We start from the raw sequence: 27,379 nt of genomic DNA, 5'->3' as shown, positions 1-27,379 counted from the left end.
TGAAGACACTTGCCAGTTGGTCAACGCATGCTCGGAGTTCACGTCCTGGTAAACTGTCTGTTGACCTGTTTAAAGGTGTTACATCAGCTACGGCGAGGGTGATCACACAGTCGGCTGGAACAGCTGGTGCTCTCAGGCATGCTTCAGTGTTGCTTGCCTTGAAGCGCGCATAGAAGTAATTTAGTTTGTCTGGTAGGCTTGTTTCACTGGGCAGCTTGCGCCTGGGCTTCCATAATAGTTTGCAAGCCCTGCCACATCCGACAAGCATCAAAGACAGTGTAGTAGGATTCAATCTTAGTCCTGTATTTATGCCTTGCCTGTTTGATGGTTCGTCTGAGGGCATATCAGGATTTTTTTTATAAACGTCTGGGTTAGAGTCCCACTCCTTGAAAGTGGCAGCTCTACCCTTTAGCTCAGTGCCGATGTTGCCTGTAATCCATGGCTTCTGGTTGGGGTATGTACGTACTTTCACAGTGGGGACAACCTCATCGATGCACTTATTGATGAAGCTGGTGACTGATGTGGTACACTCCTCAATGCCATCGGATGAGTCCCTGAACATATTTCTAGTCTGTGCTAGCAAAACAGTCCTGTAGCTTAGCATTTGTGTCATCAGACCACTTCCGTACTGACCGAGTCACTGGTAATTCCTACTTTAGTTATTGCTTGTAAGCAGGAATCAGAAGGATAGAATTATGGTCAGACTTGCCAAATGCAGGGCGAGGGAGAGCTTGGCATGCGTCTCTGTGTGTGGAGTAAATGTGGTCTAGAAAATGTTTTCTTCTCTTGTTACACATGTAACATGCTGGTAGAAATTAGGTAAAACTAATTTAAGTTTCCATGCATTAAAGTCCCCGGCCACTAGGAGCACCGCCTCTGGATGAGCATTTTCCTGTTTGCTTATGGCTTTATACAACTCGTTGAGTTCGGTCTTAGTGCCAGCATCGGTTTGTGGTGGTAAATAGACAGCTATGAAAAATATAGATGGAAACTCTCTTGGTAAATAGTGTGGTCTACAGCTTATGATAAGATGCTCTACCTTAGGCGAGCAAAACCTTGAAACTTCCTTAATATTTGATTTAGTGCACCAGCTGTTATTGACAATAAGACACAGACCGCCATCCCTTGTCTTACCAGAGGCAGCTGTTCTGTCTTGCCAGTGCACAGAAAAACCAGCCAACTGTATATTATCTATGTCGTCGTTCAGCCACGACTCAGTGAAACATAAGATATTACAGTTTTTAATGTCTCGTTGGTAGAATAGTCTGGAACGGAGCTCATCCAGTTTATTCTCCAATGATGCACGTTGGCCAATAGGACGGACGGTAGAGGCGGGTTACACACTCGCCAACAAATTCTCACAAGGCACCCGGACCTGCGTCCCCTGTATCTGCGTCTTCTCTTCACGTGATTTAAGGGGATTTGGGCCTGGTCGGGTATATGGAGTAAATCCTTCGCGTCCGACTCGTAAAAGAAAAAAATATTTGTCCAGTTCGAGGTGAGTTATCACTGTTCTGATATCCAGAAGCTCTTTTCAGTCATAAGAGACGTTGGCAGAAACATTTAGTACAAAATAAGTTACAAATCACGTGAAAAAACACACAAAATGGCACAATTGGTTAGGAGCCCGTAAAACAGCAGCCATCTCCACCTGCGCCATTACACTCATTTCTCAAATCTAGCCTGAGTGCCGGTCTGTTTATGTTGTAGATATGTGGTAATGGAGTATGGGCCTGAGGACACACATTTAGTGTGTTGAGAATTCTGTAATGAATGTATTGTAATGTAATGTGTAACTGCCTTAATTTTGCCTTGGCTGCAGCTAATGGGGATCCATAAGAAATACAAAAACGTTACGATGTTACGATGTCAATGCCTTGTCACCTTCTCACCAAGGCAAATTCTGGGTATGTGTAAATGTAATTGGCAAATAAAGGTGCTTCTGATTGCATGGCAAAAAATATTTGGCTTGACAATGAGCAATTGACTTGGCAAGAGTACAAACAGATCTGGGATCAGGCTACAATAAATCTGCTTTGTGGTGCAAAAAATCAAAAACAAAAATCTATGCCAGTGATTCTGTTTAATGTATTAGTCTAGCTATTGGGAGTAGAAGAAGCTGTCCTCATCTATCAGACTGCAGTCTCAGTCTTTCAACATCACAAAACACAAAAGAGTGCCTATTCTCATCCAAGGCTGCTCTTAATGTGAGTTGACACCAGCAGCAAAAAGGTGCAAGACACGTATGCCACTGTAAATGTAGGAATTAATTAATCATGATATAGAAATAACAGAATAAGAGTTTTTATAAAATGGTGTTATTGCAAGGAGCACAGATAACTATAGATGAGTATTATATGCCAGATAATATAGAACTGTCTTTTGAAAAATATATTTAAAAATAAGTTCATCTCAATTAGATGCAGTGGTGTAAAGTACTTAAGTAAAACTACTTTAAAGTACTACTTAAGCTGTTTTTTGGGGTATCTGTACTTTACAATTTATATTTTTGACAACTTTTACTTCACTACATTCCTTAAGAAAATATTGTACTTTAAACTCCATTAATTTTCCTTGACACCCAAAAGTACTCGTTACATTTTGAATGCTTAGCAGGACAGGAAAATAGTCAAATTCATGCCCTTATCAACCAAACATCCCTGGTCATCCCTACTGGCTCTGATCTGGCGGACTCACTAAACACACATACTTTGTTTGTAAATTATGCCTGAATGTTGGAGTGTGCCCATGGCTTTCCGTAAATTAAAAAAACAAGTAAATGGTGCCATCTGGTTTGCTTAACATTAGGAATTTGAAATGAATTATACTTTTACTTTTGATACTTAAGTATATTTTAAACCATATACTTTTACTCCAGTAGAATTTTACTAGGTGACTTTTACTTTTACTTGAGTCATTTTCTATTAAGGTATCTTACTTTTGCTCAAGTATGATAGTTGGATACTTTTCCCACCACTGATTAGATGTTTGTCTCTAAATATGCAGATTTGGAGGAAAGTGAGTTAGTTGGATTCAAGGACAGCAGCTTAACACTGACTCCATCTCAGATGGCACCCTATTCCCTCTATGGTGCACTACTTTTGACCAGGACCCATAGGGCTACAGTATGCTGCTTGTCGACTGTAACACCAGTGTTGCACTAGTCTATACACCCTTATGTTATACTAGGGAAATTGTGTTTCCTTCACTCTGGCTGACAGCGAACACTTGTGAAGAGAAGAATCCACAACCTCTGCGTAATCAAAACCGTTGCTTTGTGAGAATATTTTAGAGTTCACAGTTAGCCATTGTTATGCAGATTATAGCTGAAAAGTACCAGTGGATTGGCTTTGGCCCCAAGTGAGATCAGTGTCAATCAATCAATCAATCACATGTATTTATAAAGCCCTTTTTACATCAGCTGATGTCACAAAGTGAACAGAAACCCAGCCTAAAACCCCAAACAGAAAGCAATGCAGATGTAGAAGCACGGTGACTAGGAAAAACTCCTCAGAAAGGCAGGAACCTAGGAAGAAACCTAGAGAGGAACCAGGCGCTGAGTGGTGGCCAGTCCTTTTCTGGCTGTGCCGGGTGGAGATTAAAAGAGTTCATGGCCATTTAAGGCCAGATTGGTCTTCAAGATGTTCAAACGTTCATAGATGACCAGCAGGGTCAAATAATAATCACAGTGGTTGTAGAGGGTGCAACAGGTCAGTACCTCAGGCGTAAATGATGGCGCAGTGAGACACGGGTGCCAGCTTTCATAGATGGGAAAGTCTGAGCCTTTTGGGAAAAACACTGAGGTAAATCCTGTATGGAAATGTGTCAATATATTTAGAGAATAGAAGCCATTAAAAGCTATACGATTGACGCTAAAACATGCTAATGCTAAATCCTGAACAAGTAAGATCTTGCTACAATGGAAAGGAAAATACCTGTCTATTTGTGGAAAAATCATCCAAGATGAACTCTTTAGTCAAATCACAGTTGACCTATTTGCGTATGGTTTTGCCTACACCTAGCGACCTGCTTTTTAAATTATATGAACAAAAAATATTCAATTTTATTTGGAATGGCAAGCCTGTCAAAATTAAAAGGGCCTATTTAGTTATACTTAAATCCAAACTGGTTCTCTAGTAAATTGGTAGGAATGTCTCACCCCATGTTCAAGAATGGCCTTTTTCCCTTTATTCAGATTACAACTGCTCACTTTCGGTTGTTTGAAAAGGAAATAATCTCCAAAATATCGCTATTTTTTAAACAAGCCTTAGAAGGTTGGTTGCAATGTCAGTTGGTTGCAATTTCAGAACAAATAATACCACAAATACTGTGGTTAAACTCAAATATACTAATTGATTTAAAAAAAACTATTTTTCGATGAAATGTTTAAAAAAGGTATAATCTTAGTGAATGATATCATAAATAGGACTGGTGGAGTTACGTCACACATGCAGCTAACACAGACATATGTATATGTCTGGTCTACCCAAGATTACAAGCAACTAATTGCAGCATTACCACAAAAATGGAAGAGGCAAGTAGAAGGGGAAAAAAGTAAGGAACTTGTCTGTCGGCCCTGCATTAAAGAACATAAATGGTTAAAGAAAATTGTGATAAATAAAAACATATACCAATTTCACTTGGACCAAAAAAGGACCAAAAAATTGACAGCTGTGCCATATAAATTGCAAAATAGTTGGGAAGAGATGTTTGATGTACCCATTCCATGGCACATGGTTTATGAATTGACACGCAAAACAACGCCGGATTAAAAATTCCAATTTTCCAATTTAAATCACTATACAAAATTCTTTTTGCAACCAATAGAATGTTATATATATACGGTATACAATCTTCCCAGCTCTGCAGATTTTGCTGTGAGGAGATAGAGTCATTTGATCATTTATTTTGGTACTGTCCATATGTAGCTCATTTTTGGTTACAGGTCCAGGAATGGCTGAAAAATTGCAACATTTTCCTAGAACTAACGCTGCAGATAGCAATACTGTGTGATTTGAAAAGCCATAGTCAATCAATCAATAATATTATAATTATTTTAGCAAAAATAATTATAATTCTATGAGAATAGAAAGGTTCAGTACCTTTGTGAAACATCACAGCACAGTTGAAAAATATATGGCAAAATAGAAATCCAAAATGGATGGTGTTAAGAGATAGATGGGAGGGGTTGAATGGAGCTGAAGGGTGGGACTAATAACAAGATAACCAACGTAAAACATACAGGTCTTTAAAATGTATATAGGTTAAAAAAAAGTGAAATAGCACAGTTACAAATAGAAATCAAACTGGATGGACATCAGAAATAGAGGAAGGACTAAAAACAAAAAATATATAACTATTGTAAAATAGATTGTGTCTGTAAAATGTGTACAATATGTATAAACTGAAGGTAGAAGCCTAAGTGTTATTGTTTATTAGTTTACTCCAGTTGGGGGAAGGGTGGTAGGGTTTGCGTGGAATAATAAAGGTATATTAAAAAAAAAAAAAAGTATATGTAGTATATAGGTATGAATGTTTATGTATGCATATGTATGGATATGTACTGTACATGTATGTATATGGATATATATTTACCAAAAAAAGATATGGGGGATTGGAAATGATGCAGACAATTACATTGATGGAAGCAACAAATCTTTCCCACAATATTAAGCTGATCCACCCCTAAATAGAAACAAATAGAAAAAAATGCAGAGCAAGTAAAACTGACATCTACATTAAGGGGAAAAGCGCAATTGGCCGCCCCAGGCTCATTTGTTGTTGTTCTTGTTTGGTTTATTAAACAGTGGAGAGGAGCTCCAGCATCAAGGGGAGAAAAGTAGACATCGTAGTAGACAGTCCGCTGCTCTATCGCACGTGCAATGATGTTCACTGATGTTCAATGATGTTCAATGATGTTCAATGATGTTCAACAAGAAGAAAAAAAGTGTTCATTGTAGTAACGCCGTGTAAAATCGCAAACGGACTTGGCAGTTTCACCACTAAGGATTCCAACTTAAAAGTAACAATACAACGAGTTGAAAATAGTGACTGGAGGTGCCTAATGGCACCCTATTCCCTATTTAGTGCACTACTTTTGACCAGGGCCCATACGGAGCCAGTTGGGACAAAATGATATGCTTGCTACTGTTTGTTATGCAAGCAGAAGAATGCACAGTGATGCCGAAACGTTGGTGGTTTACCCAATAAATTACTGGGAGCTTGTATATAGAGTGTGCGACTCCATTTAATTTTACGCTAATAATAGTCAACAGGAATCATTCAACTGAATACACAGAACACACACACGCAGAATCATTTGCCAATTAGCTAGATGTCACGCAACTCAAGTTCAACTCACCAGATCGCATGCAGAGATAGAGGGAGGAGGATGGCGGGCAGAGAGACACGTAGCTAGTCCATATGGTTACTGGCATACACTACAGTATAGTAAAGGAATAGGACAGGGCTATTGGGGTCTATTGGCACTGGTTGGTGTGTGAAGGTATGCTAGACACTCCCACACACACACACACAGCGATAATTAGGGCCAGTCCCCCCCCTCCTCCTCCCTCTCATCATTAACCCCTTGTCCAGACAAGTCGCCCTCTCCACTCATGCATCACTAAGTGTGTGTGTTTTGTTTGTATGCACTATATCCGTGTGTGTGTGTGTGTGCCCTTTCATACTCAGACCCAGCCACCCCTAACAAGACAAGCAACTGGGACCGGTTAAAAATGGGGTCACCCTTTCTTATCTCCCCAGTGAAGGAATGGGGGGAGTACAGGAGGAACAATACCCCTCTTTCAGTCCAACGAGGTCGTCTGATAACATACAGCCTGTCTATCCCTCTTCTGTCTCATTCTTTTCTTCTGTCCATCTCGGTCTGCCCATGTCCCCAATGGCACCATATTCCACTACTTTAGTGCACTACTTTTGACCAGGGGGCTATGGGGAACCGTATGGGTCCTGGTCAAATGTAGTGCACTATATAGGGAATAGGGTGACATTCGGGTTGCAGCTTCTGTCTCATTCCTCTGTACTCGTGATTGAACATTGACAATCGATGATTAGCCTATTCTAAGGAGGGCCTTAGGGTTGGTGGAAAGGCTATGGGTGGTTTTGTCCAGTTATGACTGTCAATATGGAGTTTGTTGTAGCTAGTGACCAGATTAATGATTCCTTTCCCCTCGGTCTTTGTTGATGACATGAAAATGATCAGCAGTAAATATTGAGGTAATATCTCCGCAATATTACTTACACTTATCCACTCCTTCAAGGACTCAGACGGAGGGTTGACAAGGGAATGAGGAAAGGACACAAGGACAGAATGGGTGCAGGGAGCAAGGGGTCAAGGGGGTAAGAAAGGGAGCCATTTAACAGATTGGAATCAACCCCAGGTCCAACTAAGTGAGTGACAATCAATCCGTGGTCTCATGTCAGATCAGTGATCATTTCAAGGAAGGAAGGATGCATTTCAAACGTATTCGAACAGGGCCTTGAACACAAAACTCACAATCTCTATGCTTAAGTCCCAAATGGCACCCTATTCCCTATGCACATGGTCCATAGGGCTCTGGTCAAAAGTAGTGCACTACATAGGGAATAGGGTGCCATTTGGGACCCAGTCTAGCGCTGTCCCTATACAAAGACCACTACAGTGGTTGACCATCCAGGCTTGTTTTAACAACAGTTCAATAGCCAGTATTGAATAGAGAGAATAGCAATAGATTATCTGTCTGTATAATGGGACTAATACAATTAACATCTAGCTCCTGAAGAGCTCAGGCCTGCACTAACAACACCTATTTCTGGTTGACAAACGACTATAAGGCTTCTAAACTAACACACACACACACACACACACACACAGTATCAGTCAAAGGTTTGGACACACCTACTCATTCAAGGGTTTTTCTTTAATTTTAATATTTTCTACATTGTAGAATAATAGTGAAGACATCAAAACGATGAAATAACACATATGTAATCATGTCGTAACCCAAAAGGTGTTAAACAAATTCTTCAAAGTAGCCGCTCTTTGCCTTGATGACAGCTTTGCACAATCTTGGCATTCTCTCAACCAGCTTCACCTGGAATGCTTTTCCAGCAGTTTATATTTTATATTTGTGATTCTTCAAAGTAGCCACCCTTGATGACTTTGCATTCTCTCAACCAGCTACATGAGGTAGTCACTTGGAATGCTTTTCAATTAACAGGTGTGCCTTGTTAAAAATTAATTTGTGGAATTTGTTTCCTTCTTAATGTGTTTGAGCCAATCAGTTATGTTGTGACAAGGTAGGGGTGGTATATAGAAGATAGCCCTATTTGATAAAAGACCAAGTCCATATTATGGCAAGAATAGCTCAAATAAGCAAAGAGAAACGACAGTCCATCATTACTTAAAGGCATCAGTTCATCCGGAAAAAGTTCAAGTGCAGTCAAAAACAACATGATGAAACTGGCTCTCATGAGGACCACCACAGGGAAGGAAGACCCAGAGTTACCTCTGCTGCAGAGGATAAGTTCATTAGAGTTAACTGCACCTCAGAAATTGCAGCCCAAATAAATGTTTCACAGAGTTCAAGTAACAGACACATCTCAACATCAACTGTTCAGAGGAGACTGCGTGAATCAGGCCTTCATGGTCGAATTGTTACAAAGAAACCACTACTAAAGGACACCAATAATAAGAAGAGACTTGCTTGGGCCAAGAAACATGAGCAATGGAAATTAGACCGGTGGAAATCTGTACTTTAGTCTGATGAGTCCAAATTTGAGATTTTTGGTTCCAACCGCCGTGTCTTTGTGAGACGCAGAGTAGGTGAATGGATGATCTCCGCATGTGTGATTCCCACGTGAAGCATGGAGGAGGAAGCGTGATGGTATGGGGGTGCTTTGCTGGTGACACTGTCTGTGATTTATTTAGAACTCAATGCACACTTAACCAGCATCGATATGCCATCCCTTCTGGTTTGCGCTTAGTGGGACTATCATTTGTTTTTCAACAAGACAATGACCCAACACACCTCCAGGCTGTGTAAGCAAGAAGGAGAGTGATGGAGAGCTGTATCAGATCACCTGACCTCAACCCAATTGAGATGGTTTGGGATGAGTTGGACCGCAGAGTGAAGGATAAGCAGCCAAAAAGTGATCAGCATATGTGGGAACTCCTTCAAAACTGTTTGAAAAGCATTCCAGGTGTAGCTGTTTGAGAGAATGACTAGATTGTGCAAAGCTGTCATCAAGGCAAAGGGCAGCTACTTTGAAGAATTTGTTTAACACTTTTTGGGTTACTACAGTACATGATTCCATATGTGTTATTTAGTTGTTTTGATATCTTCACTATTATTCTACAATGTACAAAATAGTAAAAATAAAGAAAAAGCCTTGAAGAGTAGGTGTGTCCAAACCATTGACTGATACTGTACACACAGATACACACAGACACACCGTGACAACGCTCTAATTTAAGACCAAGAAGACAGACCATTAATCATGAGAACAGACCATTTAACCAGTCAAATAGTTACATGGTTCTAAAAGTTGAAAGAGTGAACTTGACTTAAATTGTCAAGCAACAACGGTACTAATAAAATAGTCCCGAAAGTGCAAGCTCTGCATTTCCAGGCAAGATATAGTGAACTTGGCCTCCTGAGTTGCGCAGTGGTATATGGCACTGCATCGCAGGGCTTGAGGAGTCACTACAGATCCGGGTTCAATCCCAGGCTGTGTCACAACCGGCCATGACCGGGAGTCCCATAGGGTGGCCCGCAATTGGCCCAGCATCGTCCGGGGTTGGGGAGGGTTTGGCCGTGGGGCTTTACTTGGCTCATCGCGCTCTAGCGACTCCTTGTGGCAGAACAGGCGCCTGCAGACTGATTTCGGTCATCAGTTGAACTGTGTTTTTTTCCAACACATTGGTGCGGCTGGCTTCCGGGTAAAGCAGGCAGGTGTTAAGAAGCGCGGTTTGGCGGGTCATGATTCAGAGGACGCATGACTCGACCTTCGCCTTTCCCGAGCCCGTTGGGGAGTTGCAGCGATGAGACAAGTTTGCAATTGGATATCACGAAATTGTGGAGAAAAAGGGGGTCAAATCCATAAAATTAGCTAATGCTAATTGATCATTGGATATGTTTAGTCCTGGCAGTCTGTTCGTCTTCCTTCCAGACCACCACATCCTTCCTAATCAAACACATCCAATCCTTTCTCCAAGGCCTTACAAACCCCAACTCCTGATCTCCATCCAAATCCTCTCTCCCATGTGCCTTTTTGTGCGTTCCGGTGTTCAACTGTGTGTGTAATAAATACCCCTAAACCTGGATTCCTCATCTCCATCATTGCATTCTGACCGATGCGGTACAGTCAGCAACACACAGATGTGGAAGAGAGAGAAATTAAACAGCGAGAGATTGAAAGAGAGAAGAGAGAACATGAATGAGAGCGAGGGGAAGAGAGGGAAGGAAAAAGGAGGGGAATGCAACCTGACGACGCATTGGCAGTAAGTAAGCGTTCTTTCATTCATTCAGTTATTCATTCATCTGTTCATTCAGTTAAGGAAGAAGGGAAGGCTTAACCTACAGAGATAAATCTGCATCCCAAATGGCACCCTATTCACTATATAGCGCCCTATGGTCTGGTCAAAAGTAGTGCACTGTATAGGGAACACGGTGCCATTTGGGACGCACCCATAATCTAAGCTGCCAATCTAAACCAGGGTAACTGATCACACAGAAGGGCAGTCATGGGTTAGTATGAGGCAGAGAGAGAGAGAGAGAGAGGAGGGGTGTGTGAGAAAGAGGATGAGGGAAAGAGAGCGAGAGAGAGCGAGCGAGAGAGAGAGAGGAACACATAACCAGCATATTTGGTATAAACAGAGCAGCATCTTTGGTATAAACAGAGAGGGGAACAGAATGGATTACTGTAAAGATGGCAGCAAGGTCCCCTCACATCGACCTCCTCTCTCAAACACACACACACACACCATCACATAAAAACACGGCAGCGGCGTCTTTCATCACATAAACAGAGATTGTCACCCCTTGTCCTCCTCAATCCCCAACCAACATCCTCCACCCCACACACACACAGACTCCCAACACACGCACACACTCCCGACACACACACACTCCCGACATACACACACACACACCCAGGGTTAGTTACTGTACCTTGCAGCAGGCTCTGCAGGTTAAGCTGAGCCTCCTGATGGAGCTCCTGAACACAGTCCGGCCTGCTCCACGAGCCAAACACATTCACGCTCTGTTGCCATGGAGACCGGAAGTGGGCCGATGTCGCCGTCGACGACGAAGCCGCACTACGCTTCGACTCCGCGTCCAAGTTGGTGTTGACTGGAGAGAGGGATGGAGAGAAGAGAGTGGTAGAGAGGGGAGGAGGGAAGGAGGGATAGTAGATGGATAAAGAGGGTGGAGAAAGGAGTGGGAGAGGGAGGGTGGAGAGATGCAGGGGGAGATGGAGGGAGGAGAGGGGATACAGTGGCAGTGAGAGAGAGAGGAGAGAGAGAGAGAGAGAGAGAGAGGTAGAGCAAGAGAACAGCGAGAGAGAGAGGAGGGAGGTGGAGATACAGACAGAGATGGAGAGAGCGAGAGAAGAGAAGGCAGAGGGAAGGAGCGATACAGAGATTGAGATGCAAATACAGAGGGTGATGCAGAGAGAGGGAGGAGGAGGAGGGACATAGAGAGAGGGGGGGGGGGACGATAGATCATACGTAAATACAAATTGATGACATTTGCATAACTAATACCCAGAGACTTGTGTTACATAATAGCTGGGTGTGAAGGGAGGGATTGTTATTAGAGAAAGGAAAGGAAGGTGTGTGTGTGTGTTGCAACAAGAAATCACAGTCTGACTTCATCTCGGTACGTCCAGGGACAAAGGTATTTGTCAAACTGACTTGATCGCCTCACTTTCTGTGACAAATGTGTTAAATGTAGGCACACAGAAATTACTCTAGGGTTAAATTTAGGCATGTATTTAGACTGGTGTTCAGTTAAAGGGATACTTTGAGATTTTGGCGATGAAGCCCTTTAACTCATGGATGCCATTTATGGGGAGATAAACACTCTGGGGAGGGAGATAAAGGGCTTAATTGGCAAAATCCTGAAGTATCCCTTTAAGGGTTAAGGTTTGGATAGGGTTAAAATTAAAGGCATTGATTCCAACTGGGCTTGATATCATTGTGGTTTGATGGCGGAGTGGACTAAGCTGCAAGTGCCAGCTCTGTAGACTGTGGGTTCAATCCCAGGGAGCGGCACTCCTTTTTTATGTTTGTTTTTGCCCCTAGTAACCGGTTTTGACAGTGTCTCCCAACATCATGGGGACCTGTACAAACGTCAAATTTCGCCTTGGAACTACAGTTATCCCTCTGGTGTATGTGTGTGTGTGTTGTCAGGAAGAGTAGGGGAGGGAGAGAGCAGGCTCCCACACAGCTGAATAATAAAACTGTTAGATAATCATCATAACAAAAATAATCACTGAAATCAGCATAATCAGCATAAACAGAACAACAATTCATAAATCCAGAACAAATCATAACAACCAATCCAAGAGAGGGAGAGGAATCAGACGCGGTGCGATCTGCAAAGAAACAGAGAGAGACGCAAAGAGAGGGAGAAGAGAGACGAGGGAAAGACGGGATAAGAGGGGGAGAGAAAGAGAGGGAGAGAGAGAGACAGAAAGAGATATTGAGAAAGAGAGAGAATGAGAAGACAGAGAGAGAGAGTGGTACAGAGAGAGAGAGAGAAAGACAAAGAGGGGACGTAACGGTAGCTCCGGTACAGGGAAAACCTCTTATCTCCCGTAAGGTTATCAGAGTCTACTTAATTACCAGCTCAGCAGCAGTTCCTCTACACTGGAATTAATGTGCTCTTCCTCCTCTCCTCTCCCTCATCTTCTCTCCTCCTTTCCTCTCCTTTTCTCTTATGTAACCACAGTGTTTTAGAGGAGGATCGGAGAGATGGAGAGATAACAGAAAATAAGAAGAAAAAGACTGTCTATGCATCGCTGGTCACTGAAGGGTGTGTGTGTGTGTGTGTGTGTGTGTGTGTGTGTGTGTGTGTGTGTGTGTGTGTGTGTGTGTGTGTGTGTGTGTGTGTGTGTGTGTGTGTGTGTGTGTGTGTGTGTGTGTGTGTGTGTGTGTGTGTGTGTGTGTGTGTGTGTGTGTGTGTGTGTGTGTGTGTGTGTGTAAGAGAGAGAGAGAGAAAGTTAGAGCTCAACCTCCGTTGACCTCTAATACAGAGGTCAGGGTCCTTACAGACCACCACATTTCTTAAGGGCAGATATGAGTGGCCAGCAGCCATCTTAACTATTGGCAAAGGGGACTCGCCAGCGCCTGTGCCTGTGCCCTGAGCAGTAGAATTAAGTAGTAAAAGTCACCTTTAAACACTGATCTAAGATCAGTTTAAGAGTTATATCCCTAATGGTTGAAGATCAAATCCACATTAAAGATCGAATCCATGTTTTTATTTTGTTGATGAAATGGATGTGAGGAGTGTCTGGCACTGATTGGACAAAACATTAAGAACACCTGCTCTTTCCATAACATAGACTGACCTACAACATTCCCTATACGCTGTGCACGTGCGCACGCACGCAGCTCCACGGGACTGCCGCACAGTAGAAATATCAGCCTGCGCAGAGAAGGACGAGATTGAACTTCACTCAACTTTCTAGAGTTTTCCCCATTAGTTACCACTATCAACGTTTCCCTTTACTGTGGGAATTGGGATCGAATTAAGACGTGTGCAATTAGCCACTTTCAATGCAACGTACTGAAACAAAATAAACTATGCAAGACTTAGTATGCAAAACTAAGTATGCAAGAGATTTTGTTGTAGGCAGAAAACATCGGAGTATGATTCTATTGCATTGACAGGCATCTGACTCAGGCCCGTACTATACACAGACAGGTGTGCCATAACCAATCAGAGCTGCAGCAGTCCTATATGCAAATAGACCATTGCCATATATGGATATGTGCTATTCACTTTGAACTGGACTGTGTTTACAGCATGAGCAGTCCTCAGTAGATGCGCTTGTTTTGAGATCAAAGTGAGAGCTACATGTAGCGACGTGTGCACATTTGTACATTCATTCATATCCTTTGCTGGTTAATGTATTATTAGCCCAGTTATAGATCATTTGTAGTCAGCAGTGGGGGAGGGATTGCTTTCTACAAGAGGACAAAACGTGTGCATTTCTAGACATCTTTGAAAAGCGAGTCAGTTACAGAGCTTTTTTTGTCTTAAAAGGGCAGTGTTGTATTTTGAGACAGGCTTGAATAAGCTAAGTAGCCAATAGGCAGGGCGTAAATATATTTCCATGTTAAAATGTTATGGGATGCATTTTCTCCATTGTTTTTGATGGTAGGCCACTCTGGTAGTCCTACATTATGATCAGATAGCCACAGTAGCCTACTTGACCACTGCTAAGTAACTTAAAGTGTGTACAGCCTCAGTGTTCACAGTAAGCACGTGCTGGAAGTTGCACAGAATTTTCACAACGTTTGAGTTCAACAGACCTGAAATTAGCTCAGTGCCGGAAAAGAAAATTGAGGGAACATTGCTGACCAGGTGAAAGCTACAGTATGATCCCTTATCGGTGTGACTTGTTAAATCTACTTCAATCAGTGTGGATGAAGTGGAGGAGACAGGTTAAAGAAGAATGTTTAAGCCTTGAGACAATTGTGACATGGATTGTGCATGTGTGCCATTTAGAGGGTGACTGGGCAGGGCAAAATATTTAAGTGCCGTTGAATGGGTATGGTAGTAGGTGCCAGGCACACTGGCTTGAGGGTATCAAGCATTTCAACACCGCTGAGTTTTTCACGCTCAACAGTTTCCCATGTGTATCAACAATGGTCCGCCACCCAAAGGACATCCAGCCAACTTGACACAACTGTGGGAAGCATTGGAGTCAACATGGGCCAGCATCCCTGTGGAACGCTTTCGACACCTTTTAAAGTCCATGTCCCAACGAATTGAGGCTGTGTTCTGAGGGCTAGGTACACGAAGTTGACTGTGCCTTTAAACAGCTTGGAAAATTATGTCATGGCTTTAGAAGCTTCTGCTAGGCTAATTGACATCCGGTGTCTCCTTGACCTACAACCATTCCCCAAGTAAGAGTCTCTCTCTCTCTCTCTCTCTCTCTCTCTCTCTCTCTCTCTCTCTCTCTCTCTCTCTCTCTCTCTCTCTCTCTCTCTCTCTCTCTCTCTCTCTCTCTCTCTCTCTCTCTCTCTCTCTCTCTCTCTCTCTCTCTCTCTCTCTCTCTCTCTCTCTCTCTCTCTCTCTCTCTCTCTCTCTCTCTCTCTCTCTCTCTCTCTCTCTCTCTCTCTCTCTCTCTCTCTCGTGTGCTGGAGTCAGAGCAGATCCCCACCAGCTGCAACCTGTTCCATAATCAATACCTCTCCAAGTACTCAGTCCTACCACTTCCACTCTGCCAGATCGTAATCTCCGTTCAGTCAGTCATGCTTCTAGCTATTTGTTATTATTTAAGATTCTGTATCCTGCTGTGCCTGTTTCCCTGCCTGACACTGTTTATCCTCTCACTGCAGTTTTGCCGCTCTGACTCTGGTTCCTGTTCCACATCTAGCTACCCTGTTCTGGATTCAGCTCACCATCACTCCCTTGGATTCCCCTCCGGACCTGTTTACCCTGTCCCAACCCAGCTCACTCCAACCTCAGCCTCCACATCTGGTTTCCTACAACGCATCCGAGCTTCCCCGGATCTGCACTCCATCTCTCCTTGTGTTGCAATAAATATCTTGGTTCATTCATCCCTGTTTCCTGGTCTGAGTCTGCTCTTAGGTTCCCCTGTGCTGCTCCGCCTAACACAATTGGAGGTGTACCTGTGGATGTATTTCAAGGCCTATATCGACATACAGTGGGGCAAAAAAGTATTTAGTCAGCCACCAATTGTGCAAGTTCTCCCACTTAAAAAGATGAGAGAGGCCTGTAATTTTCATCATGTGTACATTTCAACTATGACAGACAAAATGAGAAAAAAAAATCCAGAAAATCACATTGGAAGGATTTTTTATGAATTTATTTGCAAATTATGGTGGAAAATAAGTATTTGGTCAATAACAAAAGTTTATCTCAATACTTTGTTATATACCCTTTGTTGGCAATGACAGAGGTCAAATGTTTTCTGTAAGTCTTCACAAGGTTTTCACACACTGTTGCTGGTATTTTGGCCCATTCCTCCATGCAGATCTCCTTTAGAGCAGTGATGTTTTGGGGCTGTTGCTGGGCAACACGGACTTTCAACTCCCTCCAAAGATTTTCTATGGGGTTGAGATCTGGAGACTGGCTAGGCCACTCCAGGACCTTGAAATGCTTCTTACGAAGCCACCCCCTCGTTGCCCGGGCGGTGTGTTTGGGATCATTGTCATGCTGAAAGACCCAGCCACGTTTCATCTTCAATGCCCTTGCTGATGGAAGGAGGTTTTCGCTCAAAATCTCACGATACATGGCCCCATTCATTCTTTCCTTTACACGGATCAGTCGTCCTGGTCCCTTTGCAGAAAAACAGCCCCAAAGCATGATGTGTCCACCCCCATGCTTCACAGTAGGTATGGTGTTCTTTGGATGCAACTCAGCATTCTTTGTCCTCCAAACACGACGAGTTGAGTTTTTACCTAAAAGTTCTATTTTGGTTTCATCTGACCATATGACATTCTCCCAATCTTCTTCTGGATCATCCAAATGCTCTCTAGCAAACTTCAGACGGGCCTGGACATATACTGGCTTAAACAGGGGGACACGTCTGGCACTGCAGGATTTGAGTCCCTGGCGGCGTAGTGTGTTACTGATGGTAGGCTTTGTTACTTTGGTCCCAGCTCTCTGCAGGTCATTCACTAGGTCCCCCCGTGTGGTTCTGGGATTTTTGCTCACCGTTCTTGTGATCATTTTGACCCCACGGGGTGAGATCTTGCGTGGAGCCCCAGATCGAGGGAGATTATCAGTGGTCTTGTATGTCTTCCATTTCCTAATAATTGCTCCCACAGTTGATTTCTTCAAACCAAGCTGCTTACCTATTGCAGATTCAGTCTTCCCAGCCTGGTGCAGGTCTACAATTTTGTTTCTGGTGTCCTTTGACAGCTCTTTGGTCTTGGCCATAGTGGCGTTTGGAGTGTGACTGTTTGAGGTTGTGGACAGGTGTCTTTTATACTGATAACAAGTTCAAACAGGTGCCATTAATACAGGTAACGAGTGGAGGACAGAGGAGCCTCTTAAAGAAGAAGTTACAGGTCTGTGAGAGCCAGAAATCTTGCTTGTTTGTAGGTGACCAAATACTTATTTTCCACCATAATTTGCAAATAAATTCATTAAAAATCCTACAATGTGATTTTCTGGATTTTTTTTTCTCATTTTGTCTGTCATAGTTGAAGTGTACCTATGATGAACATTACAGTGGGAGATCTTGCACAATTGGTGGCTGACTAAATACTTTTTTGCCCCACTGTAACCTGAAAGTCCGCTCAGCATAGAAGAAGCCACTGCTCCAAAACCACCATAAAAAAGCCAGACTATGGTTTGCAACTGCACATGGGGAGAAAGATCGTACTTTTTGGAGAATTGTCCTCTGGTCAGATGAAACAAAAATATAACTGTTTGGCCATAATGACCATCGTTATGTTTGGAGGAAAAATGGAAAGGCCTGCAAGCCGAAGAACACCATCCCAACCGTGAAGCACGGGGTGGCAGCATCATGTTGTGGGGGTTCTTTGCTGCAGGAGGGACTGGTGCACTTCACAAAATAGATGGCATCATTATGGAGGAATAGTATGTGGATATATTGAAGCAACATCTCAAGACATCAGTCAGGAAGTTAAAGCTTGGTTGCAAATGGGTCTTCCAAATGGACAATGACCCCAAGCATACTTCCAAAGTTGTGGTAAAATGGCTTATGGACAACAAAGTCAAGGTATTGGAGTGGCCATCACAAAGCCCTGACCTCAATCCTATAGAACATTTGTGGGCAGAACTAAAAAAAAGTGTGCGCGAGCAAGGAGGCCTACAAAACCTGACTCAGTTACACCAGCTCTGTCAGGAGGAATGGGCCAAAATTCACCCAACTTATTGTGGGAAGCTTGTGGAACGCTACCCAAAACATTTGACCCAAGTTAAACAATTTAAAGGCAATGCTACCAAATACTAATTGAGTGTATGTAAACTTCTGACCCACTGAGAATGTGATGAAAGAAATAAAAACTGAAATAAATCATTCTCTCTACTATTATTCTGACATTTCACATTCTTAAAATAAAGTGGTGATGCTAACTGACCTAAGACATGGAATTTTTACTAGGATTAAATGTCAGGAATTGTGAAAAACTGAGTTTAAATGTATTTGGCAAAGGTGTATGTAAACTTTCCCCCCCCGAGGGGGGAAAAAACTGTGTACCTTGTTTGCAGTAACTTCTTTGTTGTTGCAATATCCCAAACAGACATGGCAGTTTCACCAATTAAGTATTCCAGCTTTAAGGTTAGGCTTTGGGGAGGGTAAGCTGATCCTAGAATCTGTGCATACGGGTGACTTCTACCCTGATATTCCCTCCCAACCCAGCTTCTCACTATTGTCTCATTAAATACTAAAGGGGAGAGACGACAAAAATAACGTGGCAGAAAGAGCTTACACCATAGTGACACTTTCACAAGACCCACTCAGACACACACAGAGACAGAGAGAGACAGAGAGAGACAGAGAGACAGAGAGAGAGAGAGAGACGGAGAGACAAAGAGAGAGAGAGAGAGACGGAGAGACAGAGAGACAAAGAGAGAGAGAGAGAGAGAGACAGAGAGAGACAGACCACGCGAGAGAGAGAGAGAGACAGAGACCACAAGAGAGAGAGAGCGAGAGAGAGAGAGAGAGCGCGAGAGAGAGAGCGCGAGAGAGCGAAAGAGAGCACGAGAGCGAGAGAGAGTGAGAGAGAGCGCGCGAGAGAGAGAAAGCGCGCGAGAGACATAGGGAAAGATGCAGTCACATATGCAGAGAGAACACACAGACAAGTACACGTACACACACAAAATAATATAAGCACAAACACATTTTAGTGAGGTGTTGCTGTTTCTATTTAGTTTGGTTCTCTATGACTAATGTATACCCCTCGGAGTGTGTTATTCTGGGATTAGTCTTACAGTCTTATATGAAACTGTTAAAGTTGTGCATACATCTATTACCAATCACAACAGTCTCAGCTTACACTGGAAGCCAATAGGACCTTGAGGAGACTTTAGTTCTGACACAGAAATACTATAAAACAAGGTTTGAATCACACAGTGACTCTTAAAAAATGTGTGCTTTAAAAAAACTGGCAAGCCAGTTAAGAACAAATTCTTATTTACAATGACAGCCTACCAGAAGGCAAAAGGCCCCCTGCGAGGACGGGGGCTGGGATAAAAAATGTAAAAAATATAGGACAAAACACACGTCACGACAAGAGAGACACCACAACACTACATAAAGAGAGACCTAAGACAACAACATAGCATGGCAGCAACACATGAAAACACAGCATGGTAGCAACACAACATGACAACAACATGGTAGCAACACAACATGGCAGCAGCACAACATGGTACAAACATTATTGGTCACAGACAACAGCACCAAGGGCAAGAAGGTAGAGACAACAATACATCACACGAAGCAGTCATAACTGTCAGTAAGAGTGTCCATGATTGAGTCTTTTAATTAATGAAGAGATGGAGATAAAACAGTCAAGTTTGAGTGTTTTTTGCAGCTCGTTCCAGTCGCTAGCTGCAGCGAACTGAAAAGAGGAGCGACCCAGGGATGTGTGTGCTTTGGGGACCTTTAACAGAATGTGACTGGCAGAACAGGTGTTGTATGTGGAGGATGAGGGCTGCAGTAGATATCTCAGATAGGGGGGAGTGAGGCCTAAGAGGGTTTTATAAATAAGCATCAAACAGTGGGTCTTGCGACGGGTATACAGAGGTGACCAGTTTACAGAGGAATATAGAGTGCAGTGATGTGTCCTATAAGGAGCATCGGTGGCAATTCTGATGGCCGAATGGTAAAGAACATCTAGCCTCTCGGCAGCACCCTTACCTGCCGATCTATAAATTATGTCTCCGTAATCTAGCATGGGTAAGATGGTCATCTGAATCAGTGTTAGTTTGGCAGCGGTGGTGAAAGAGGAGCGATTACGATAGAGGAAACCAAGTCTAGATTTAACCTTAGCCTGCAGCTTTGATATGTGCTGAGAGAAGAACAGTGTACTGTCTAGCCATACTCCCAAGTACTCTCAAGCTCTAAACCCTCAGAGGGAGTAATCACACCGGTGGGGAGAGGGGCATTCTTCTTACCAAACCACATAACCTTGTTCTGAACACTTCCAAAACAAAGGTTAAGGGCAGAGAAAGCTTGTTGGACACTAAGAAAGCTTTGTTGTAGAGCGTTTAACACAAAATCCAGGGAGGGGCCAGCTGAGCATAAGTGTATCATCTGCATATAAATGGATGAGAGAGCTTCCTACTGCTTGAGCTATATTGTTGATGTAATTTGAGAAGAGAGTGGGGCTAGGATCGAGCCATGGGGTACTCCCTTGGTGACAGGCAGTGGCTGAGACAGCAGATGTTCTGAGTTTATACACTGCACTCTTTGAGAGAGGTAGTTATCAAACCAGGCCAATACCCACAAGGTATGACTCCAAACACCCAGAAAAGGCTACTCTCCTTGATTTTATCCTTACAAATAATCCTGATAGGTATCAGTCTGGTGTTTTCTGTAATGAAATTAGTGATCACTGTTTTACAGCCTGTGTTTGTAATGGCTGCTCAGTGAAACGACCTGTCCTGACTTGTCATAGACGCTTGCTAAAAAACTTTAATGAGCAAACCTTCCTTCATGATCTGGCATCTGTAAATTGGTACAGAATCACATAAAGTGATTACGCACCCATGAAGAAAATGACAATTAAATACAGGTTCAGCCCCTGGTTCGACCGTGATCTGGCAGAGTTACTCCACCTCAAGAATTCCATTTGGCAAATCGCTCGGCACACGCATACTCATTAAAATTAGAAATAAGTGCACTCAGGCTATCCGGAAGGCCAAAGTATTTAAAGGGGGCGATCAAGCTGATCCTAATTGTTAAAGGCCAATTTAGATTTTGCCCTGTTTATCAAAAGTATTGAAAAACTTGTCAATAATCAGCTGACTGGTTTTCTTGATGTCTATAGTATTCTCTCACGTATGCAATCTGGTTTCTGCTCAGGCTATGGATGTGTCACTGCAACCTTAACCTCTCTGGGATATGTGGGACGGTAGCGTCCCACCTGGCCAACATCCAGTGAAAATGCAGAGCGCCAAATTCAAATAAATTACTACAAAAATTTAACTTTCATGAAATCACACATTCAATATACCAAATTAAAGCTACACTTGTTGTGAATCCAGCCAACGTGTCAGATTTCAAAAAGGCTTTACGGCGAAAGCAAACAATGCTATTATCTGAGGATAGCACTCCAGCAAACAAAGAATCATATTTCAACCCTCCAGGCGCGACACAAAACGCAGAAATAAAAGATATAATTCATGCCTTACCTTTGACGAGCTTCTTCTGTTGGCACTCCAATATATCCCATAAACATCACGAATGGTCCTTTTGTTCGATTAATTCCGTCGATATATATCCAAAATGTCCATTTACTTGGCACGTTTGATCCAGAAAAACACCGGTTCCAACTCGTACAAAATGACTACAAAATTTCTCATAAGTTACCTGTAAGCTTTGTCCAAACATTTCAAAGTCCTTTCCTTTAGGTATTTACTGTACATACTGTCTTCAATACCGGAGGGAAAAAAATGTGGAGTGCGCTTTTCAGGTCACGCGCCTCTATCAAAGAGTACACTTCCTTCTAGTCTCGTTCGGAACAGTGCTACTTCTTCATTTCTCAAAGGAAAAACCTCAACCAATTTCTAAAGACTGTTGACATCCAGTGGAAGCGATAGGAACTGCAAGAAAGTCGCTTAGAAATCTGGATTCCCAATGAAACCCCATTGAAAAGAGAGTGACCTCAAAAAAAAGAATCTGAATAGTTTGTCCTCTGGGTTTCGCCTGCCAAATAAGTTCTGTTATAGTCACAGACATGATTTAAACAGTTTTAGAAACTTCAGAGTGTGTTCTATCCAAATCTACTAATAATATGCATATCTTAGCTTCTGTGCCTGAGTAGCAGGCAGTTCACTTTAGACACGCTTTCATCCGGACGTCAAAATACCGCCCCCTATCCCAATAAAGTTACATTTTTCAACCACTCCACAAATTTCTTGTTAACAAACTATAGTTTTAGCAAGTGTGCATGACACAAGTAATTTTTCCAACAATTGTTTACAGATAGATTATTTCACTTACAATTCACTGTATCACAATTCCAGTGGGTCAGAAGTTTACATACACTAAGTTGACTGTGCCTTTAAACAACTTGGAAAACAACTTGGAAAAAGCTTTAGAAGCTTCTGATAGGCTAATTGACATCATTTGAGTCAATTGGAGGTGTACCTGTGGATGTATTTCAAGGCCTACCTTCAAACTTAGTGCCTCTCTTGCTTGACATCATGGGAAAATCTAAAGAAATCAGCCAAGACCTCAGAAAAAAATTGTAGACGTCCACAAGTCTGGTTCATCCTTGGGAGCAATTCCAAAAAGCCTGAAGGTACCACATTCATCTGTACAAACAATAGTACGCAAGTATTAACACCAGTATTGACACAGCCGTCACAACTCTCAGGAAGGAGGCGCGTTCTGTCTCCTAGAGATGAACATACTTGTGTGAAAAGAGCAAATCAATCCCAGAACATCAGCAAAGGACCTTGTGAAGTTGCTGGAGGAAACCGGTACAAAAGTATCTATATCCACAGTAAAACGAGACCTACAGTGGGGAGAACAAGTATTTGATACACTGCCGATTTTGCAGATTTTCCTACTTACAAAGCATGTAGAGGTCTGTAATTTTTATCATAGGTACACTTCAACTGTGAGAGACGGAATCTAAAACAAAAATCCCGAAAATCACATTGTATGATTTTTAAGTAATTAATTAGCATTTTATTGCATGACATAAGTATTTGATACATCAGAAAAGCAGAACTTAATATTTGGTACAGAATCCTTTGTTTGCAATTACAGAGATCATACGTTTCCTGTAGTTCTTGACCAGGTTTGCACACACTGCAGCAGGGATTTTGGCCCACTCCTCCATACAGACCTTCTCCAGATCCTTCAGGTTTCGGGGCTGTCGCTGGGCAATACGGACTTTCAGCTCCCTCCAAAGATTTTCTATTGGGTTCAGGTCTGGAGACTGGCTAGGCCACTCCAGGACCTTGAGATACTTCTTACGGAGCCACTCCTTAGTTGCCCTGGCTGTGTGTTTCGGGTCGTTGTCATGCTGGAAGACCCAGCCACGATCCATCATCAATGCTCTTACTGAGGGAAGGAGGTTGTTGGCTAAGATCTCGCAATACATGGCCCCATCCATCCTCCCCTCAATACGGTGCAGTCGTCCTGTCCCCTTTGCAGAAAAGCATCCCCAAAGAATGATGTTTCCACCTCCATGCTTCACGGTTGGGATGGTGTTCTTGGGGTTGTACTCATCCTTCTTCTTCCTCCAAACACGGCGAGTGGAGTTTAGACCAAAAAGCTCTATTTTTGAATCATCAGACCACATGACCTTCTCCCATTCCTCCTCTGGATCATCCAGATGGTCATTGGCAAACTTCAGACGGGCCTGGACATGCGCCTGCTTGAGCAGGGGGACCTTGTGTGCGCTGCAGGATTTTAATCCATGACGGCGTAGTGTGTTACTAATGGTTTTCTTTGAGACTGTGGTCCCAGCTCTCTTCAGGTCATTGACCAGGTCCTGCCGTGTAGTTCTGGGCTGATCCCCCACCTTCCTCATGATCATTGATGCCCCACGAGGTGAGATCTTGCATGGAGCCCCAGACCGAGGGTGATTGACCATCATCTTGAACTTCTTCTATTTTCTTCTATTTTCTAATAATTGCGCCAACAGTTGTTGCCTTCTCACCAAGCTGCTTGCCTATTGTCCTGTAGCCCATCCCAGCCTTGTGCAGGTCTACAATTTTATCCCTGATGTCCTTACACAGCTCTCTGGTCTTGGCCATTGTGGAGAGGTTGGAGTCTGTTTGATTGAGTGTGTGGACAGGTGTCTTTTATACAGGTAACGAGTTCAAACAGGTGCAGTTAATACAGGTAATGAGTGGAGAACAGGAGGGCTTCTTAAAGAAAAACTAACAGGTCTGTGAGAGCCGGAATTCTTACTGGTTGGTAGGTGATCAAATACTTATGTCATGCAATAAAATGCAAATGAATTACTTAAAAATCATACAATGTGATTTTCTGGATTTTTGTTTTAGATTCCGTCTCTCACAGTTGAAGTGTACCTATGATAAAAATTACAGACCTCTACATGCTTTGTAAGTAGGAAAACCTGCAAAATCGGCAGTGTATCAAATACTTGTTCTCCCCACTGTATATTGACATAACCTGAAAGGCCGCTCAGCAAAGAAGCCACTGCTCCAAAACCACCATAAAAAAGCCAGACTACGGTTTGCAACTGCACATGGGCAAAAATATCCTACTTTTTGGAGAAATGTCCTCTGGTCAGATGAAACAAAAATAGAACTGTTTGGCCATAATGACCATCGTTATGTTTGGAGGAAAAAGGGGGAAGCTTGCAAGCCAAAGAACACCATCCCAACCATGAAGCACGGGGTGGCAGTATCATGTTGTGGGGATGTTTTGCTGCAGGAGGGACTGGTGCACTTCACAAAATAGATGGCATCATGAGGGAGGAAAAGTATCTGGATAGATTGAAGCAACATCTCATGACAACAGTCAGGAAGTTAAAGCTTGGTTGCAAATGGGTCTTCCAAATGGACAATGACCCCAAGCATACTTCCAAAGTTGTGGCAAAATGGCTTAAGGACAACAAAGTCAAGGTATTGGAGTGGCCATCACAAAGCCCTGACCTCAATCCCATAGAACATTTTTGGGCAGAACTGAAAGAGCATGTGCGAGCAAGGAGGCCTACAAACCTGACTCAGTTACACCAGCTCTGTCAGGAGGAATGGGCCAAAATTCACCCAACTTATTGTGGGAAGCTTGTGGAAGGCTACCCAAAACATTTGACCCAAGTTAAACAATTTAAAGGCATTGCTACCAAATATTAATTTAGTGTATGTGTCACGCCCTGACCTTAGAGAGCCTTTTTATTCTCTATTTGGGTTAGGTCAGGGTGCGACTAGGGTGGGTACTCTAGTTTTTGTATTTCTATGTTGGCCTTGTATGGTTCCCAATCAGAGGCAGCTGTCTATTGTTGTCTCCGATTGGGGATCATATTTAGGCAGCCTTTTCCCCACTGTGGTTGTGGGATCTTGTCTATGTTTATGTATTGTTGCTTGTGAGCACTGCATAGCTTCACATTCGTTTTGCTCTTTTTGGTTTTGTGTGCGTTTCACTCGAATAAAGATGAAACCATTCCACGCTGCACCTTGGTCCGATTCATACAACAACGATCGTGACAGTATGTAAACTTCTGACCCACTGGGAATGTGATGAAAGAAATAAAAGCTGAAAATAAACCATTCTCTCTAATATTATTCTGACATTTCACATTCTTAAAATAAAGTGGTGATGCTAACTGACCTAAGACAGGGAATTTGTACCAGGATTAAATGTCAGGAATTGTGAAAAACTGAGTTTAAATGTATTTAGCTAAGGTGTACAGTATGTTAACTTCCGACTTCAACTGTATAATCAGCAGTAATACAATCAGGGCACGGAAGAGGACAGGGAGAGCTCTGCAGTGTTGATTAATAACATTTGAATGTGCTTTAGATGGCAACAAGATCATATTGGACAGCAATTTCATCAGGTAACATGAATATAAAGCTGGGGAGAGGTGGTTAGAATAGAATGGGAGGCCAAGAGTCCGCGTAACCAATAGAGAGCCAGAGTCCCGTGTGTGGGAACATACAATTTGGGTAAACAAGCAAGTTCATAGTCTACAAAGCACGCAGGAGCTATGAGGCAAATTGCATAAAGCACAAGCAAAAATATATCACAACTTGGGGCTAACCATTGTAAGTTCAGAGTCACTCGCCTCAACAGTGCGTGGGTGCTGGAGGCGAGCGAAAGATCGGGAGAGAGGGGGGGTGGCGGTGGTACCTATACCAGACAGGGGTAAACAGGCCAGGGCAGACGGTGAACAGATCGCCAGGTGGAATCCAAGCAACAGTGCAGCGGGAAACAGAAGTAGGTGTCACACCCACTTGGGAGAAACTTATGGGGATCCCAATACTGAGTGTGTTACTGCAGTACCGAGAAGCCATTTTGTGCCAGAAAGCTTTGAGTGCAGTGAGTAAGGCTCTCTCTCCCTCCCTCTCTCTGACTGTGTCTCAAGGGACACACACACACAGACATAACACACACTGTGAAGACTGAAGCGAAGCATGTGTTTCTCTACAGCCTGAGAGGCCAGGCATTCCTGCTAAAGAGACTCACTCTCGCTCTCTCTCTCTCTCGCTCTCTCTCTCTCTCTAGTGTGTGAGTACATGTGTGTGTGTGTGAAATGGAACTGTCAGGCGTGTAAATCTATGTTTCGCTTACAGGGACACACACATCTCAGTGTTCTGCTCATTAGCAAGGCAATGGAATGCCACTTCGATTGGGACGCCTGGACAGATGGGACATGGTAACTGTTGTTAATGTAGATGTTGTATTTCTAGATATTGCATTTCTAAGAGGTGTTGTGCAGGATGAGAAGGAGTGGGTAGTGCGACCGAGGGTAGTAGTAGTAGTGTGTGTGTGTGTGTGTGTGTGTGTGTGTGTGTGTGTGTGTGTGTGTGTGTGTGTGTGTGTGTGTGTGTGTGTGTGTGTGTGTGTTTACGCATGTGTGTATTTGTTGGTTACCGTGCTAAGGTGCTACGGTCTATTAAAGGTGCTGAGGTCTATTCAATGCTGGTCTGACCTTCAAGATTGTTTTGATCACGCGGACTAGGATATGTTCCGGGTTGACTCTGAGGATTACATTGACGTATACACTGACACAGTGACTGAGTTCATCTGGAAGTGTATAGGGGATGCTGCTCCCACTGTGACTAATTCTACCCAAACCAAAAAACCTGTGGATAGATGGCAGTATTCGAGCAAAACTGAAAGCGTGAACCACCACATTTAACCACGGCAAGGTGACCGGGAATATGGTTGAATACAAACAGTGCAGTCATGCAATCAAACAGGAAAAACGACAGTACAGAGTCAAAGTGGAGTCAGTGGCTCAGACAGAAAGTGGCTCAGACACGAGACGTATGTG

At 43.0% G+C, this 27,379-nt stretch overlaps 1 protein-coding gene across 5 annotated transcripts in view; it reads right to left on the bottom strand.

The window, feature by feature from the left end:
* The window catches only part of nhsl2 (NHS-like 2), a 147,620-nt gene that overhangs the window by 19,215 nt on the left and 101,026 nt on the right, over positions 1-27,379 (bottom strand). For 4 of the 5 annotated variants that reach the window (XM_071333324.1, XM_071333325.1, XM_071333326.1 and 1 more), the window contains exon 2: positions 11,172-11,351. In XM_071333324.1, coding sequence (XP_071189425.1) covers positions 11,172-11,351 — 180 coding nt within the window. Of the gene's footprint in view, positions 1-6,361; positions 6,414-11,171; positions 11,352-27,379 lie in introns of those variants that run through there. The other variant, XM_071333328.1, reaches the window with a different exon arrangement.

The sequence above is a fragment of the Salvelinus alpinus genome, chromosome 11 (genome assembly GCF_045679555.1).
Source record: "Salvelinus alpinus chromosome 11, SLU_Salpinus.1, whole genome shotgun sequence".
NCBI classification, from domain to species: Eukaryota; Metazoa; Chordata; class Actinopteri; order Salmoniformes; family Salmonidae; genus Salvelinus; species Salvelinus alpinus.
Note: the sequence above shows the minus strand (reverse complement) of the source record. Positions and strands in the feature narration are given on the sequence as shown.